Source organism: Amia ocellicauda, chromosome 2 (genome assembly GCF_036373705.1).
Source record: "Amia ocellicauda isolate fAmiCal2 chromosome 2, fAmiCal2.hap1, whole genome shotgun sequence".
Classification (NCBI taxonomy): Eukaryota; Metazoa; Chordata; class Actinopteri; order Amiiformes; family Amiidae; genus Amia; species Amia ocellicauda.
The window spans coordinates 13,770,920-13,789,715 of NC_089851.1; the positions used below are offsets into that span (position 1 = coordinate 13,770,920).

An 18,796-nucleotide genomic window follows, 5' to 3' on the forward strand; every position below is an offset into this window, starting at 1 on the left:
AGCAAATGTCCTGGGTGCTGGGTAATGAAGTTCAAAAACATCAAAGATCCTGCCGCACAAGACAAGTACTAGACTGCTGCGTCGTTTTGAGTTTTTCAGTCTACAGTGCTATGAAATGACTGGGTGATGTGCTGGAATATGATTACTATATTGCATGCAACCCTAATCTTACTTCCACAGAAGTGCAGTGATTCACTATAATGACTATTTTAACAAGCATGGTAGAGGTAGGATCAAGTGGTATAAACACAAATATGTAGGTTAAGATGGGAAAAGGACTTGCTACTTTATATCACAAGTAAAAAAAAATGACACAGCATGTACTTAGTGCCTAAAAAACATGTAATTGTCACATAATTCATGTTTTTATTAGTGTTATATGACATGAAATATAAAGACATGCATTTATACCTCACAATTTTATCTTTCTCTTTGCTGATAACACATTATAAGGGTCAAATGTAAGTGAATGTGTTCCTTCTACAAATTCCAGGTTACTTCGGCAGCTGCCAAGCTTGGGCACCATTGTATACATCATAAGTCATGCAGAAATAAATCAAAGTGCTAATTCAAAATCCCATGGTACAAACTACTTCTCCCAAAACTGGCAAGCTTTTCTTTCCAATGGATTTTGGAATCCTGCCCCCTGTTTTCTTTTAATACATATTTCCAAGATCACATTTGAAATGTTTGTGTTGTGCATTTAGACTGCAGTTTTAAACAGAGATTGGCAGAGTGGGACTGTTGCTGTTGTTAATTATGTATACAATAACTATCAGTACATACATTGATGGATGGTACCCACTCTGACTGCAGATGATGAAGTCAATTCTTCTGTGAAAAACTGTGGATTGTAGGCGCACTCAGGATCTTAAATGTCCAATTCATATTAACGGTCAACAAATAGCCATTACGGAATCATTTACATTTCTTGGCACCTATATCTTCAGCTCTCTGAAATAGCAAATGAATACTGATTCTCTTATTAAAATAGAACTACAGAAACTGTACTTCCTCAGACAGTTGAGGAATCTTAGAGTAAAGCAGCATCTTTTGGTCAGATTTTATACCTCAGTCACAGAGAGTATTCTGACTTCTTCAATCAATGTATGGTATGGAAGTAATATTCATACAAGGACAAAACTTCACCAAGGCTGAAAAGATCACTGATCTTCCCTCAGTTGAACTCTCTACACCCAATGAACCCTCAAGCGTGCCAATAAGATTGTCTCTGACCCCTCTCATCCAGCTCATCATGTCTTTCAAGCACATAGGTTTTTGTCTTAGTAACTTATTCAAGTCATCTTAGGGCTGCTTGTAAATTGGTGTTTTAGGTGATGTTTGTTTATTTATTTTGTTTCTGTCATGTATGTAAAGGAGCTATTTTTTATCATGCTTTACCAAAGACAATTTCCACCAGCTTGGCTGTGTGTCAATAAAATAAATAACTGAATTTTCTACCATTTTATATAACTGAAATTCAGAATGCCTGTTTAAATCAAGGCTTTTTTTAATGTCTTGTCTGTTTTTCTTTCCTGTTTTGCCCAGCTGATGAGGTCATTGTAGGCTACTCTCATAAGTATTACCTTTAACTTGAGTGTTTGCCTGCCCCTAAACACTGAGCTCCCTAGAGTGGAATTTAAACAACCAAGTCACATTGACTCATTTAATAACAATGTAAATAGGGAGCAAACAATATCTTCGAACTAGTATTAGCAACCCACTTGCATGCAGACGTTGGTAAAACTGCAACCTACAGAGGACGATTTAATCATGTTGCAGTCTGTCATTTTAAAACATTAGGCATCAAGACCAATCACAGCTTATCTCCCAAATGTCAGGTTATAAAAACAGGGGGGTTGAAAACAGAGAAACAGCAGAAGATTGAAATGTGTTTGTTGTTTTACGGGAAATTGTAGATCTAACGCATTTGCTGAATAGTTTGACCATTTTGATTTAATTGCCACATTTCTTTTAGGGGTGGTAGCAGTAGTATCAGTTACAAGCTGATGTTGTAGTTAAGTGATAATGATCCCAAAACAGAACATTATGTCACTGCTCTGCTCAAAAGTCTGCTTTTAACATGAACAATGTATGATTTGAATACAGGAGGCTGTGTTTAATGTAATTCTGAAGTAAGAGTGATAATCCTTCTGATAAGCTGTTTGGAAGATGCTGAACATAACTTAGCAGAAAACAAGGCCCCCAACATTGTTTGTTGCTGATTAACTTACTATTGATTTTTCATATGTTTTTATTAATCTCCTTTAATAGCTGTATTTTTGTGTGTATGTATAGCATAAAAATCAAAAATACACTGACTCAAGTAGTTAGCCTTGACCACTGTGTTATTAAAATATATAATACATTTTTTTTTCGTCTGTAATGCAGGCCTTTCTGAATGTTACCAGTGTACATTTAAAGGATTGGCATGATTTATCTGATTTCTTGTTATATAAACTTGTATATTTTCTATGTCATTCCCTGCTTTTATTTCCATGGGAATAGTATTAGCCAAACCATTGCACCAAAAGTTGCTTACGAGAAAATGACCAAAGCTGTTAACCAGGAAGTACAACATAGAATTTTTTTGAAATCCATAAAAATGTTGGAAAACCTATTGGTTGGAATTAAGACATTAAGTTGCTGTTACACATTCTTGATTCACTTACTCCTTCTCAAATAAATAAGCCTTAATTCAAGATTTAGTGCTGATTCTCAGTATATTCAGAATGCCTTTCACAGAAAATATAGTCCAAATTATTAATACATTCAGTAGTAAACTAACAAATAAATAATAACAAATACATATTAGTTTAAGTGTAAGAAGTTTCAATAAACAAAATTGCATATTACTAATTATTATTAGTCAACCATTTACTTAAACATATTTTAATGTATTGCAATAGGTAGTATAAAAAGTGAAAATAGTAACATATTATTCAGGTATGTTAATGTTAGAAAGATTATATGATGTCTTGTACCATATGATTTTAAAACATTCAAGTTTGTGGTTATGTATTATAAACCATTCTACTTTATTTTGCATGTAACCCTAAAACAGCCTGTCCTAAAACTGTAAACTTTAATTATAAAACCCATAACCTGATATACTATTGGCAAGATCATTCCCATATAATATCCTGGATCAGGCTCATTCAGGCAGTGAATGACTATGCAACTGATTTTCCAGATTAAACAATTTGTGTGTCATTGACACATACAAAAAAAAAAAAAAAAAAGTCCCCTCTTTCCCCAAGTCACCATTAAAGTAAGTACATCAAATGTGTTTATCTTGTAGGTGTACAGGGCATGTCGAAGCACACCCACTAAATGGAAGAATAAAAGATGGGCTCATGGCACGTTATTATCAGTCTGCTGCAGTAGTGTGCTGCAGCCAGAGTCTCCGAACCTCCTATACCACACAGACCACTGACACCTGAAGGACTCCACACCAGTAGGTAAGTAAGTAGGATTTGATACTGAAGTCAACAATAAGACCATTCCATCAACTATTCATTCAACAACTTTTGGGCCAGGGCCATAGTTGATAACTCTTCCTAGGTTATATCAATGTCATCTCAATGTTCACTCAAAAGACTAATAATTAACAACATATGTATATGTGTATTTTTCCGTTGATGTATTTAATTTATGGAACACTGCAAGACATTGCGAAAAATAATTGTTTTAGAAAACACATGTATTCTCATTGAATTCGGCATGTTAAAACATAGTCTTGTTTATGGATCAATGACTTTTGGATAATTTGTTTACACTATATTTTACATGCATCCTTTGAAGATGTGAGACCAGTGGCATTAGCTGGCAGGTTTGGATGGCTATTAACCAACTTTTTGCTGCAGGTTCATCATGAAGGCCCTCATCTTTTGGGCTTTTTTATGCCATTACCTCAGCGTTGTGTTGTGCTCAGATGAAGAGATAGATATTGAATGGCAGACCTGGAAAAGAAGCTTTGGAGTGTCTTACCGTGAGAAGGTGAGAAAGTAGAGTATAATCAGACTTGCAGGCCTATTCCATAAGCTTGATAACTACTATGGAGAAAATACGTCAGTCAACACTTTGTTGGTGTGTAAATGAAACGGTATAATTTAAAGAAAACCATGACACTAAATCTAATTACATGCTGATAACAAAATATTTACCTCAAGTTTACAGAAAAACTGATGCAGTTAGAAGCCGGGTTGTTGAGTGCCTGAATGCTTGAAACTTGAAAAAAAAATCAAACATACAAAAAAAGCAATACATTGGGTATTTGTTCATGTAAACCTATGTAAAGTATGTTTTTTTTTAAGGAATTTATTTTTTGATACAGTGCTAACCATAGTTGCATGTCCTGGCTGTAAACTTGAGGCAATATTGGTTACAGTTTAATTTACAAAATATGTAATTATTCTAAAGATTTAACCTATTTTATGTATAAATTAAGATCTACAACTGTATATGAATAAGTAAAAGACTACCTGAAATTAGTGGATAAAACATAATGTGCATATTCAAGAACAAAAGCTGAAAATGTAAGTTTAAATTATAATTAAATTACTCTTCTCATAACTTATTTTGTAAGCAGTCCAGAATCAACTGATTATTTATTCAAGTTGATGTATGCATATTGTACTCAATACATTAAAAAAAATATATATAGAAAACAATCTAGAACAATATGTAAGTTGTAAAAACATATTATTATAACAATATGTGACCACAGATAATGGTTGATGTTGATACTGTTTGACAAAGTAAGATTTGTGATTTCAGGGCAATGAAAATCAGAAGAAAGCCATTTGGGAAGATAACTTCAAGGCAATTGAAGAGCATAATGAGAAAGGCACTAAGACATTTAAAATGGCCATGAACAAATATGGAGACCTTGTGAGTAAAACTCATCGATCTTTTGCAGTTGTCTATTTGCACAAAGAGTAAGAGCAGTGGTTTAGTTATAAGCAATACATATATTTTCTGCCATTTTTATGGCAATAATGCAGGTGCAGTTGCTGTAAAAATAGAAGCCTCTTTTAAGTGACAGCAGACTTTAGTCCCTTTAGTCATGTATGATATTAAACTGCAATAATGACATTCTTTTGCTGTGTGAATTTTAGAGTTTTGATTATGTCTTTGAGCTGCTTCAGTACTAGTGAGTTAGGCTACAGCGAAAATCAATTTCAATACTGACATTGTGCTGCCACTGAATCACATCATAAGGTGGTCGTGTTGGTTGCCCAAATTGCACATCTGCGCTGAAAGTGATATCACACCAGTGTAACCACTAGTTGTTTCTGTGAAAATGGGGATATACAAATTTAACCCCCACACTGGAAAATAAGGGGCTTTGTCACCAAATGCTGGTGTATATCCTAGCTTTTCGTTTACTGTTGATGTTTTGCTGCTGTCACTGTCTGCTATTTTTTGTTGTTCCAATTTTTACTATCTGTACAGACTTTGTAAACTGATGTTTGAAGAGCCTGATTTTCAATGTGTTCTCTGTTCTGCCGAATGTCCTGTTTTCAGAACCAGGAAGAGTACAAACGCCTGCAAGGCTCACAAATTAACAGCCAAGCAAGGAGAAACAGTCCGATAGTGTCTCCTCACAAGCTTCGTGTTGCAGCCAGCAAACTGAATGTTGCCAGGGTCGACTACAGAGCCATGGGCTACGTCACAAATGTGAAGGACCAGGTAAGCCACCCTAACTTCTCAGAGCTCCAAAGAAGCATTTATTAAACAATGACAGCTTGAATAAGCTTACCAATAAAGTTGATCGAAAAGTTGTCCCTAGCAAATAATATGATACTACTAACAGTTAACACCTGTGTTATGCATTATATATATATATATATATATATATATATATATATATATATATATATATATATATTATACCTAATTTTCAAGAACACAATAATGGCCCTGAAAAATTATAGCTAAACCACATAATAAGTAACCTGCAGTACTATCTGTTAACTTACAATTAGCAGCAAAACAATATACCTGGATTAATAGGATAGCCCATCAATGCATCCTATTTTCAAATTAATGAAAGGTAAGTCAAGGACCAGTTAAGGTTTTATATCTATTTTCTCCTCTCTTCTCCTCAGGGTTACTGTGGCTCCTGTTGGGCATTCAGTACGACAGGAGCCATTGAGGGACAGATGTTCAAGAAGACAGGCAGGCTGGTACCCCTCAGTGAGCAGAACTTAATGGACTGTTCTCGCTCCTTTGGGACCTATGGCTGTAACGGAGCCTGGATGGCGAATGCATACGATTACGTAGTGCAAAACGGTGGGCTGCAGGCTGAAGCCACCTACCCCTATACGTCAATGGTACGAAAGAAAAATATTTGAAATGAAAGGAAAAGGGACAGATATCTCCCACACTTTTATACACAAGAAGCTGCAATTGCATGGTATATAATATGCCTATACATGTGTGTAATATGTGTTTGGCTAAATTTAATTTAAAATGTACCAAAAGGATGTACAGTTAATGATACATTAGGAGGAAGAATAGTTTTTGTAAGATTTGCAAATATTTATATCTTTCTTTTCTTTGTTAATATCCAGGATAACCAGCCTTGTCAGTATGACAGCAGCAAGTCGGCTGCCACAATCAAAGACTACAGATTCATTCCTGCAGGTGATGAGCAGGCATTGGCTGATGCAGTGACAACTATTGGGCCAATCACAGTTGCACTGGATGCAGACAACCCCAGCTTCATGTTTTACAGCTCAGGTATGTTTCCATATTAAACAGGCACATAAAAACATCAGTGATATTTTCAGAAGGTTTCAGATGATTCAGTGTCATATATCTGCCTCCTGCACCTTTAAAAACATAAAATTCAGTTCCATAAAGCCTTTATAAATCACTCTTTGACCAATGTCTGACCTTGCCCCCTTTGAAAGTCATGCTGCCTGTGTCAAGTTCTAAATGGAGGATCAAGTTCTCTGCTGTCAGTTTTGTGAATCTAGATTTCATGGAACTCGGTAATCAAAAAGGTGCACCTTATGGTTAAACATAAGTGAGAAATAATACTAAAGGTATATGTAATCCAAACCTATCTTGTAGGAATCTATGAAGAACCCAACTGTGACCCAAGCAATCTAAGCCATGCTGTACTATTGGTGGGATATGGTTCTGAGGGAGGTACAGACTACTGGATTATTAAAAACAGGTGAGTGACCTGTGTGGTTTCTCACTGCACAATGAATGGGGAAAAAAAGTTGATAGTTCATAACCCAAATGCATTGCATCATACACTGGCTCATTGGGGTCCTTTATAACAATATTGCTCTGCTTGCTTTGCAGTTGGGGCACTGGCTGGGGTGAAGGTGGTTACATGAGAATGATCAGAAATAATAAAAATGCCTGTGGAATCGCAAGCTACGCCCTCTATCCTGTAGTATGATACCTGCACGTCCGGAGGAAGATATACAACAGTGGCATTAAGGAAATGTTTATTTATTAAAATGTTAATAAAGTTATGCATTTCATCAAGATGCAGTGTGATTTTGGTTTGACTTAGGAGCAGGATACACTCTAATGTCACCTTCTTTGTCTACATGTTCACCTCTATTAAGGAATATAATATTATAATAACGTCTGAATCTGTCAATTTTTAAAAAGGAATTAAATGTAAAGTTCTGAATGTATCGCATGCACTGTAGTAAATGAAGGTTTTTTCTATTGCTTCTTTAATGGAGAAGAGCTGTAGTGGATATTACCAAAGGCAGGCAGCTTGACATTTTTCAGTTCAGCATCTGATACAAATGGCTATACATGACTTGTCTTGTTTGTAAAGCTGTGTGAGTCAGGAAAGCAGAAAATGAATGTCTTCTGCAAACAAAAGCAAACTATCTCCATCTCTGACTTCAGTTTAGATTAAGGTAAGATTTTTTTTTGGCTGACACAGATGGCTACCCACAGCACTGGAGATGCAAATAATAATCATATACATGTTTAGTTTCAATAACACATGATTAGTTATTGTCTCTGACAACCTTTACACACTACTGTGAGCGTTTTCAAAATGGATCACATAAAACATGATTTTCTACCAACTACCCAGAATTTCACTTTTTATAACTCATTATGATTCAAACTTTGAGTTTACTCTTTTCAGTTTATATGAATTAATACTTTCATATGTTAATGTTTGATATGTTTGAGGGACTAGAGGGACTGTTCTCTAGTGATTTTACAAAGGTTTTACAGTACAGGTACAGCCTCTTTGCATCACAATTTGACTGTGGAAAAAGTGGGAAAGGTTAGTACTGTACTGCATACTAGTAGAGTGAAAGTTTGCAATTACAAATGTACAAGAAAGAGGGCCCTTGAGCACATCACTGTGGTAGAGCACACAGTGAGATTTAATACAATGTGTGTGTAAACCAAGATGTTTTACAAAAAACGTATAGTCCACAAGTTTGACCTAGGCCATTATTATATAGCAGAGCAGTACATTTCTGAACATTTACATATTGGTTTAAATGGAAGAGAAATATATTCCTAAAATGTTTTTTATTATTATAATATTTTGAAATATGATTTAAGATCGTCTCATAATTTTTATATGGCAATATGTATAGTGTATAAAATATACATTAAGCACAACTTCTTTATACTTCTTTGTAATTTAAGTAATTGATCTCAGTGTTGAGCATACAATAACTAATTTGTCAAAATGTAGAGACTTGTTCTGAGAGTCTGAACTTGTCTTACATTAAAGCAGGACTGGGCTAGGTCTGATCCTGGAGGGGTTGTGCAGGATGTGCTGGTTGCAGACCACCAATAAACGTCTATCCTTCATTCTGTATAAAAAAAGGAAATATTGGGGGAACTTCTGCTTACACCTAACATTAATTAGTGACCGGACACTGAAATTACATTTCACCTCAGCAGACATAAACTTGTATAGACATCAGTTCACCTGTGGAAAGACAGTTTCAAAACTATCGAAAAGTGTCAAAACTCAACAGATGTACTTCAAAGGAATACATAGCAGGGAGGGATCTTTCCTAGTACCTATGGCAGTAAAGCCAACGCGGATGTCCTTCCTTAAGAGAATTGCATTCATATGTACAGTCAGCAACCGACAGGGCATAATGGTACAAATCTTCTAGCCTTTGCTCCACTACAGAGTGTACCTATTCTGATGATGAGGCAACATAACAAGATAAAGTATAGGTTGATACAGCTGAGATAATCCAAGGAAAATAGATGAAAGCATTGGTCAGTAGGCATAGGGAAGATATGAAGATATGAAACCCTGCTGACTACACTGAAGCATAATGACAGGAAACATGAGCGGCCTACCTCTGCACAGACTCCATTTCAGCAGCTGGCACAGTTTCAGCACTGCCTGATCTCCATGGCAGAATTCAAGGAAAGGGCGGAAGGAAAAGGAATGTGAGTCATCATTTGTATCTTTGTGAGAGAACCATTGAAATGACTGACCTCCTTAAGAATACCCAGCTTTTCTTTTCAAAATATATTGTTTACAGTTGATTTAAAACTGTGTTACAGCTTTTAAGCATACATTTCAACAAAACCTAGGCAGGAAGCTATGGCATTATTAAATCAAACAATAAGCAACTATAAAGTTTCATATAATTCTGATATAAACACCACGACTCATTAAATACAATACAAAAACTGTTGCATTTCGGAAACTTTAATAGGTGGGTGACTGAAACCATATATGTTATATTCCTTAAATAACATAATATAACTTTTTACCAGTTAGGGTAACAGCACCCTCTATCAACAGCAAATATATTTAATTGTACATAAAGCTAAGAACTTCAGCAGATGAAGAATACGATTTATGCATTTAAATCTCAAATCTGATTTAGGCTGTTCCACTCACTTAAAACGTTGAATGGACCTAGTGATAATAGATCTGGCAAAGCACATCGTATAAAACATTTGCAAACTATTAAAATCCGTTTAATACTGTTGATTACTGCGCACATGTGATCGTAAGAGCTCCTGTGCCCGTTCCCAAACAGCAGTGCAAGTTGCAGGGGTATATATGGCATTTTTCAGCTGCAGCCTGGGGGCTCGCATGGGAATTAGCACTGACACCTGATACTCCTGAGATGCCCCTGGAAAGGTGGATGAGCTGCACGCTTATTTTGAAAAGCATTTGTCAAGCGTGCTGTGCAGAGCGCAGTTTGCACGGACACACTGAGCAGCGCTAGGCAGCCGCAGTCTGCACACACCGCGGCCCAAGCGTGTCGCCCTGAGGGGTGTGAGCGCCGCCGAGCCATGGAGCTCTGAGACGGGAGCGTCAAACATGGCGAGGAGAGGACGGGAGGCGAGCTGTGCGCTGCTGCTCTCGGCTGTGTTTCTGGCTCTTGTCCCCGCCGTGCGGCCTCGGGTCCTGGGGGATGAAGTGACGGGGTTCAGTCTTCACCCGCCTTATTTCAACCTGGCAGAGGCGGCTCGGATCTCGGCCACCGCGACGTGCGGGGAGGATGAGGCTGGCCGGCCGCGGGCAGAGCTGTACTGCAAGCTGGTGGGGGGGCCGACTGCCGGGCTGCCCAGCCATACCATACAGGTGATATAGCATGGCATACATACGCTTTTTACCGCGTTTTGGTGTTTTTTAAGGTCGGGGACAAATGCCAGGTTTCCCCCGCAGCTCCTGTTTAATCTGCAGTTTATTGTAACAGGTAGGGTTGAAACAAAAATGCAATTCTTTTTTTCTAATGGAAAATATGTTCCATCTTGCAAACTTGTTCCGATACAGACATGCAAAACTGGTGCTTGCTATATATATAAGTATACGAATAAAGAACCGAGAGGGTAAATATGTTTATTTTAAAAATGATCATTCTTAAACAGGACACCTAAATTGTATTTGACAGTAAAACATCATTCAATTTAAGCCGGTATTAAACAAATGTTTTGAATGGGGAAACGTAAATATCCTGTCATGAACCTTTGGATTGAAAGACGAAACGGAATTATAGTTTGCTTTTAAAAATGAGAGAAAAAAAAATATTACACCTGGATATATGTAAATGCGATTTATGGTGATTAAAGTTATTATTATATTTTGTTTCATAAGACCACCGTGGAATTCAATCTGCGGTCTTAATAAAAACGTTGGCGATCTGATACAGCAAGAATGATCACCTGCAGTCTTTCTGATATTGATATATTGAAATTATCTGTGAGTTTCTGCCAGATCATTTGGCTACTAATATGCCACCGACTGTATCAATGCATTTATTACCATCACTGCATTGTTATTATTACATTATTGGCTGGTTAATTGTAACATATTGTGCTTTTGAGTTGAATGAAGTGTCTGATGGGTTTCCTTTATGTTGAACTCTAGATTGTTAACACCCAGGGAAGTGTCTTATATTTTAATATGTCCCGATGAACTGGACAGAAGAGTGAAAGCTAGACTATATGTGCTATAGAGCTATATGTCTGGGAGCTATAGAGGGCTTCAAATAGATGCGACTAATACGCATTTCTGTGCAGCTCTGATTGGGGTTATTTATAATGGAAGAATTGGTTTGAAGTTGCAGTTAGAGGACAGCAACCTCTTGTAGCATTGTTTAAAAAGTGTAATCGAAAAAGATATGTCCTACAGCATTGTACTGATTGTCTGCTATTTGAAACGAACTATTCAGTTGCATGGAGTAGCAGTTAACATATCACATGTCTTAACATCAACTGGGATTTTTGTTTTCTGCAGGTTCTTCTCTAATAAGAATTAAATAGTGTTTAAACAAAATAAAAAAAATATATTTAACTGAAAAGTAAGTATAGTTTAAGAATATTTACAATCAAGCTAAAATATTTTTCTAAGAGGTGTGAAATCTTTGAGCAGTCCATGAAAAATTTGACAAAAATCAAAACCTCAGATTGAAGTTGGACGAGAGCCTTCTTATAATGATACAAATATATATTGTAGTTCATTGTCATCACATTAAAATGGAAATGGGAATTGCAGTTATTGTGTAGCTGCATTAAATCACACAGTAAAGTCAGAATGATATGCCCTTTATTTGCTTAGCGTATCATTTCCAGAATTAGCTATGTTTCTTTACATATGTAATTACATATGTAATATTAAAAAAGTATGAGGTTTTTGCCATTTTTTGGTTGTTGCGTCTCAAAAGCACTTCATCCTAAGTCTGTTTTTTGTTAGCCTATATTAAATGGAGGTTGAAACATTCAGGCATGTTAGGAAGTACAGCAAGTGACAAAATATCAACTTGCTTACCTGCCAAAAATGTGCCTTGCATCACTGTCTTAAAACAGCCCCGGCATTCAAATACAGGGTCTGTCTTCAAATCTGGGAGTGCCTCTTTCCCGGTATACAGCTGTATGGATATAATCATCTATATATTTAAAAATAGTTTATGCTTATCAGTGCTTGATGTAGTCACCCCAGTAAAACTATGAATGCTTAATGTTGAAATTAATATATATATATTTTTAGCACATTTTAATTGTTAAATGAAACACCACTATGGGATTAAATAACAAACTCCTGACTTCTCAGTTAAATGTAGAGATGTATTATAACAACACCTCCAGAATAAAACATTGAAACCACAAAAGCTGAAACACAGTAATACATTATCTCTGTGTCTGTTAATTGTTTGAAAAGAATGGCTTTTGTTAAGAGCTCTCTGAAAATTGAAGTTAATTTGCTTGTATATATTCAATGTGGTTTTACTCCTCAGACTTCTAACTGTGGCATAGGCCGCAAAGTTTTAAAATGGAATGTAGACAACATCTCTGATTGTTTCCTCATTCTCTTATCAGGGCCAGTATTGTGACTATTGCAATTCCAACGACCCCAACAAAGCACACCCAGTGACTAACGCTATTGACGGGACAGAGCGCTGGTGGCAAAGTCCTCCGCTGTCCAGTAGTCTGCAGTACAATGAAGTCAACGTCACGCTGGATTTGGGACAGGTGAGTCTCACAGTTCGACATTTGGTACATAGTTCGTGTTTGAGGTATGGTTACTGTGAAGAGTGTATGAAATCCAGCACTGCGATGTGGTTTACTTAGTACACAATGGGGGGATTCACTGACTCAAAATGTAATCTGTAATTCAAATAAGCAGTTTGTTTGTGATAAAGGCCTTTAATTAGTGGGTGTCAGGACAACTTCTTAAAACCTTGACTATTTTCAGAGGGTTTACACTGGATTTCACACTTTTAAGACTCTTGCTCATTTCCCTAGTGTTGCACATTCACTTATTTTCGTATCAGATGTGAGAGGTGACCGTGATCTGAATTGGGACTAAATGGTGAAAAGGACAGTCATTAAGAGAGTGTCATCTTATTGTCGAGATTAGCAGGAGGCCAAAAATAGGGGGCATGTCGTGGCAGCCAAGAGATCTGGCAATTCTACCTCTCGCATCTAGATTAAAACTGGCTTATGTTCCCTCAAACTGCACCTCACGCTCAATTATTCATTCAGAAAAAGCAAGCTATCCAGGATTAGTGGATCAGCAGAAGGATTTTAAGCCTTTCACCTTGAGGTCAGTTTCAGACAAGGCATATTAACTGAAAGCCAACTAACACCTGAAAACATTTGTGTGCAACATGCTCAAGATAGATCTGTAGGAACATAAACCGTCTGTCTCTTTGCTGTGTCCCATTTTAGCTGGAAAATAGAATGGCTTATCTATAAATAGTGTGTAGTTTCAACTGCTATTTATGCAGAGATAGCAGAGTAATCCTTTTTCAGAAGCGGGAATGGTTTATTTTTTTGGAAAGTGACACAAGTGCATTACTGGGTGCTAAAAAAGGGCAAAAGGAAATTCTCCATTGAGCACCTTCATTCCTCTGAAATAAAACATCTTTACACTTCGGTTTTCAAAGTGTGTCATGTGAACATTTTTACTCTGCAGATCCTTTCAAAATGCTGTGAATGCGTTTAAACTTGTGTTTGGACAAGGGTCATGGCACTTCATTAGTAAAAGATGAAGTGTTCCTTTTGGTGGCCTTTTTAACCCGGTCTAAGAATTCAGAGTTCACCTCTGCATCCATTGTTTAGCCCAAGGAAATAAGAAAAAAAAAGAAAATGTTTTGGCAAGGCTGAACTACAGCCCACATAGTGGAAAAGACAAAAACAAATTAAAAACAAAATGTGTTCTAATTGGCACTTTCTCTTGCTACAGTCCTTGTTGTGAAGTAAGTGAACCAAACAAACCAAATTACAGTCTTTATGGTTGAAAACCCTAATTAGAGCACAGAGTAAGGGTACCTAAGAGTGCTGAAGAAGGTTTTATTGTAGTTAGTATATAAATGTGTTAGTACTGAATAAAATAATAAACAAAACACTTCTTCTATTGATTAATAAGATGTTGTCTTTTAAAGTACGTTAGCTTTGAGAAATGTTGGAATTTGCTAAATCTGGTTCGATGGAGGACAGTGTACATTGTGTACAGGAATGATTTAGAATACAATATGTACATTAGTGTTTCTGAACTTCAGGAATGCATTACATAAACAAGCAAAATACACTACAATTAAGTAAATGTCTTGCATAATCAGGGACTTTTACACTGAGTGGCCCCATAAGTTAATTCTTATTAAATTATGTAACTCTTAAAAAAGTTATCATTAATATTGCAACATTACTGTAGATAGAATTTCATTACTGGAATAAATGGAGTGATGTGCCAGGTACAATATCACATCAGTACAACATTGCAGAATATTATGGAGTTGTCAGTATTTGCATCTCTCTTTGTTAATTCTGATCTTTCTGCTATTCATTTGTGTTTTCAAAAATCTTTCTTTTTCCTCTGGTACACTTGCCAGCAAAGCATACTGAAGATTAGAACAGTGTGTATATTCAGACATATGCAAACAAAGGTTAGTGGTTTAAAGTGTTGGAGCTATAAACAGACCTTCAAGGATTACGTCTGCACAACCTGAGGTGTGGGTAGATAAAGCGATAGAAGGCTCAGTATGTTATCGGAGAAATCTTAACTTTCCCTTAAAACTTCACTTGACTGAAATTGAGTTAGTTAGTTATGAAATTAAGAAGTATGTCACTTGTTCTATTAAAGAGTCCTTCAGGGCAGAAGTCTATGTGAGTGTTCGTTCTAAATGATCTCTGAATTACTTAATAGTGATTCAACTTTATTTTAAGTATTATTATTATGATTTATTTCTTAGCAGATGCCCTTGTCCAGGGCGACTTAAAAAACATAAGAGCGATACAAAGTGCAATAATACAGTGAAGTAAGATCAATGGTTGGATTTGTAGAGCTGCAACTCCATTGTGTATTTTTCTAAGGTGGGAAAAAAGGCGTTCATTGATCTATTGTGAGCTGGAAGTAAATAGGTCTTATGATGAAGTCAAAAGACATGCAGGTATATTGTTCTGTTTTGACGCTCTCCCCCTTTTATGGTGTGAAGAGATTTGGATATTGTGGTTTGCTGCTATGGAAAGCTCAATCTCAACAATGACAAAGTGCAGATTTACATGTTCCCCTTTACCAATCTCTTCCAGTGCTACTTATATGTAGGACTCTACTTGTGTTTTAGGTGATTTTCCTTAGTAATTATATGGATAGATCATGCTAAACCCTACTTTGCAAAATGTACCCCCCTGTCCTAATAGGATTACAAACAATAGTATATTTTCTGCATTCAGGATGTGAGACAACTTGTATTAATTTGTCTGTTCAGCTAACTGTCAGTTCAGTCTAAGCTCTTGCCCTGAAGGAGATGTATGATTGGATGATAATGGCTCTTTGGCAAGCTTTGCCCAGATACATGGCACCAGTCAGTGGAAGAACTGTATTCTCGTTTTAAGCTGTTCATGGATTTCTGTTGGCCTGAATTCTGGGAGTCCTTGCAATAAGTTTACATTGTAATGTTAGTTTTATTTTTGTGCAGCCAACAAAACAATAATATTTTAATGTATTTTTCCACCACAAACTAAACATGATTTAGCAGTCCATTAATAGTTTGAGAAAGAAACTAGTTGACTGGTTATCTAAGTAAGCAACACATATAATAGAACAGTGGGTTTGATATAGTGACAGTCAGTGGAAGTGAAGTTTGAATTTTCTCTTTTGTATTCAGTGCATAAGGAAGTGGGAAGCAGTTAATTGATAACTCGCTCTTTTACTTTGCATTTTGAAAAAAAGGCATACAAAATTATAGTTTGAGCTTCTATTGTTGTAGAGCTCATGTAGGCTTCTTTGTTTCATATCTTTTTGAAGCTGGTGATGTGAACAAGGGTTTGTTCTTTTACATCTCATGAAAGAAACTTTGTTTTTTGGTTGCATTGGCTTTAGCTCTGAATGGAGACAGGAAAAAAGGACCCACAGCTGCTCATACTTAACCCACTAGCATTTGATGGTCCAGCGACATGAGTCTGCTTCTCTCTGAAGTACTGACAGATTCAGCTCTCTCAAGGGCAGTTGCTCATGTCAAGTAATAACACATAGGTGTCTGTGTGTGTGTGCGTGTGTGTGTTATAATGGAGACAAGTTATTTTTTAGCTGCGGTTTTGGCAGCAAGCATCGTGAATTCCAGATGGAGGTACCTGGGACAAGTAGATGCACAGATACACTGAGCAGAGAGCTGCTGTAACCTGTCTCGCATTTTTTCCCTTACAAAATGTTATACTTTGCCTTCCCCCTAGCTTAAAAGGAAGACTGGGCGGAGAAATCTCTGCAAATTTTTCCAGGTGTTTGCCTTTGCCTTGTATTTCGCCTTCGCATTTTCTAATTTCCACTAAGTTAGAGTTAACAGCACTGTGTAAAGCTTGTGTGATTCACTGTATTTGCAGTTTTAAATGACAGTTAGTTTTAAGCCTGTAACTTCTAATGGCAACAGTTTTACATTTCTGAGCATTATGTTTTCCTTAATGCAAAATAATATGAAATAGAAATAGTGTTGAGATACAGCAAAACTCATTCTGAATACTATACCAATGTTAGCTTGGATTATCAGGTAGTCTTATAAAGTTTTCATAACTGTAATATGAACATTTCATGCTTAAAAAAAAAAAGCTAAATTGGCAGAGGTGGGTATTGTGAGATAAGGTGTGCTCTTTGTTTGATCAAGGTGCATTTTGATTCTTCATCCAAAACTGTTCTTTGTATAGCAGTGTGGGCAGGGAGCCAGGGTGTTGCCAGTCTGTAATATTTACAGTCTTTTCAGTCAGAGCCTCGCACACAGGCCTGAGCTTTTGACAACAGGTTGTCAATGGAAACCAGCACTCCCTCGTCTGATATTCACTTTTTGCTTTTGCATAGCTTGTGTTTACAAATTTACAATCTTTGTTTGATTTTCATTGGTTTCGACAGTTTTATTTAGCTGTTGAAAAAGTGATAAGAAACGCGTTGGTCCTAAAACAAAAATGTTTTTTTTGGAGCACATGCTATTTTTGTTTTGACACATATGAGTGTTTCAAATAATAAATAGCAGGCTAATGTGTACATAAGCACTGAATATGACAACCAATTTTGAAGAATAGAGACTTAGGGCCGGATTTAATCAAAAGTTTGACGCACCCGCTAATAGCAAACTACAAACCTGTTCATCATAGGGGTTACATTTATGATTATAAGAAAGTGGCATCTTACTGAAAATGAAGCCGCAACTGAGTACAGTTCTGTAGTTTTCTATTAGCGGGGTGGGTTAAAGTTTTGATTTAATCTCAGCCTTAATCTATTAAGCAAGTAGTGAAGTATTAAAATCCAAACCAAATTTAAGCATTTTGAGGTGTTGTGTTCATATGATTTGGCACCACTTCTTGGCACCACATTTGTGCTTATTTAGACACATTACAGTGATATAACATTGATGGGTATTGATGAATCTCTTGCTAAAGTGTTTTGGGATTTGATAATTTAAGTTGCACGTTGAGGATGTCTGTGACAGGAGATTGAGAATAAATTCTCTTAACTCCTCACACCTGTTCTTTGAGACAGATGCTGGTAGCTCGTGCTTTGTAAAATTAACTTTAAATTCTTCTTCTTTTGATGTGCTAGATTTTTATCACAACAACTTACTAGCTTGATCTCCAATAATATACTGTAATGCTACATCTGCTGCACATTCCCCTTCCTTTAGATCATCTGCTATTATGCTTTCTGTGTTTTGCTCGCTGGCTACGTTTTATTATCCAAGTATTTCATGTTTCATGAGTCATTTTGGCCTTTTCTTTTGCCTGCAATGTGCTGTGATGCATACTGCATTCTAACACACAAACCTCCTCACCATTCGGAAATGACATTTTTTTCTTGGACAGAGGAATCTTCATTCTACTTCATACAGACATTTGTTTCCAATTTGCAGCTGGTGAGTGTGTCACAATTATGATTGTCCAGGCCATAGTCTGTTAATGACATGTGTAGCATGTGCAGTCAGACCCCTGCTGGAAACACAACCTCTCAACACCTGATCCACATCATCCCAACAGAGAACTGTAATGACTATTTCAAAATAGCGGGTGCCCTGATACTGGGGTTTGAATGCATATGCTTTCCTTAGTTAAAAATGCATAGATCAGTAAGAAAAAATCTAATAAAATCATCTATAATCTTTTTACGGTTAAGCGGTGTGTCCAAAATGGATTTCTATTTTGAAGAAAGGCCTGGGAATGCAATTCCCTCCTACCTAGTTGAAAGGATCCCCCATGGTTACATTAGCCCTAAGGAATGGACAGTTTCCAATACAAGTTGTACTTCTCTTGTCCAGTAGAAAAAGTTGTGTTGAAATACATCTGTCATCACAGCTATTGTAATTATGGTGATTATGGTTATTTT

General features: G+C 36.5%; 2 protein-coding genes across 4 annotated transcripts in view; both read left to right on the top strand.

Moving 5' to 3' along the window:
* Positions 1-3,337: 3,337 nt before the first annotated feature.
* cts12 (cathepsin 12) lies at positions 3,338-7,512 on the top strand. The gene is made up of 8 exons (XM_066719542.1): positions 3,338-3,461; positions 3,867-3,999; positions 4,780-4,893; positions 5,530-5,694; positions 6,114-6,338; positions 6,579-6,747; positions 7,084-7,189; positions 7,324-7,512. The coding sequence occupies exons 2-8, from the start codon at positions 3,874-3,876 to the stop codon at positions 7,421-7,423; spliced, it is 1,005 nt and encodes a 334-aa protein (XP_066575639.1). The 5' UTR covers positions 3,338-3,461; positions 3,867-3,873; the 3' UTR covers positions 7,424-7,512.
* A 2,615-nt stretch (positions 7,513-10,127) lies between these two features.
* The window catches only part of LOC136765078 (laminin subunit alpha-3), an 81,248-nt gene continuing 72,579 nt past the window's right edge, over positions 10,128-18,796 (top strand). The window contains exons 1-2 of one of the 3 annotated variants that reach the window (XM_066719552.1): positions 10,128-10,576; positions 12,811-12,963. In XM_066719552.1, the coding sequence (XP_066575649.1) occupies positions 10,313-10,576; positions 12,811-12,963 (417 nt within the window). In that variant the 5' untranslated portion in view covers positions 10,128-10,312. The remainder of the gene's footprint in view (positions 10,577-12,810; positions 12,964-18,796) is intronic. The other 2 variants (XM_066719554.1, XM_066719555.1) reach the window with 2 other exon arrangements.

Coding starts and splice junctions, on each gene's coding strand:
- cts12 (XM_066719542.1), top strand. CDS start 3,874: ATGAAGGCCCTCATCTTTTGGGCTTTTTTATGCCATTACCTCAGCGTT. Junction 4,000..4,779: donor GAGTGTCTTACCGTGAGAAG/GTGAGAAAGTAG, acceptor TTGTGATTTCAG/GGCAATGAAAATCAGAAGAA. Junction 6,748..7,083: donor CTTCATGTTTTACAGCTCAG/GTATGTTTCCAT, acceptor CCTATCTTGTAG/GAATCTATGAAGAACCCAAC.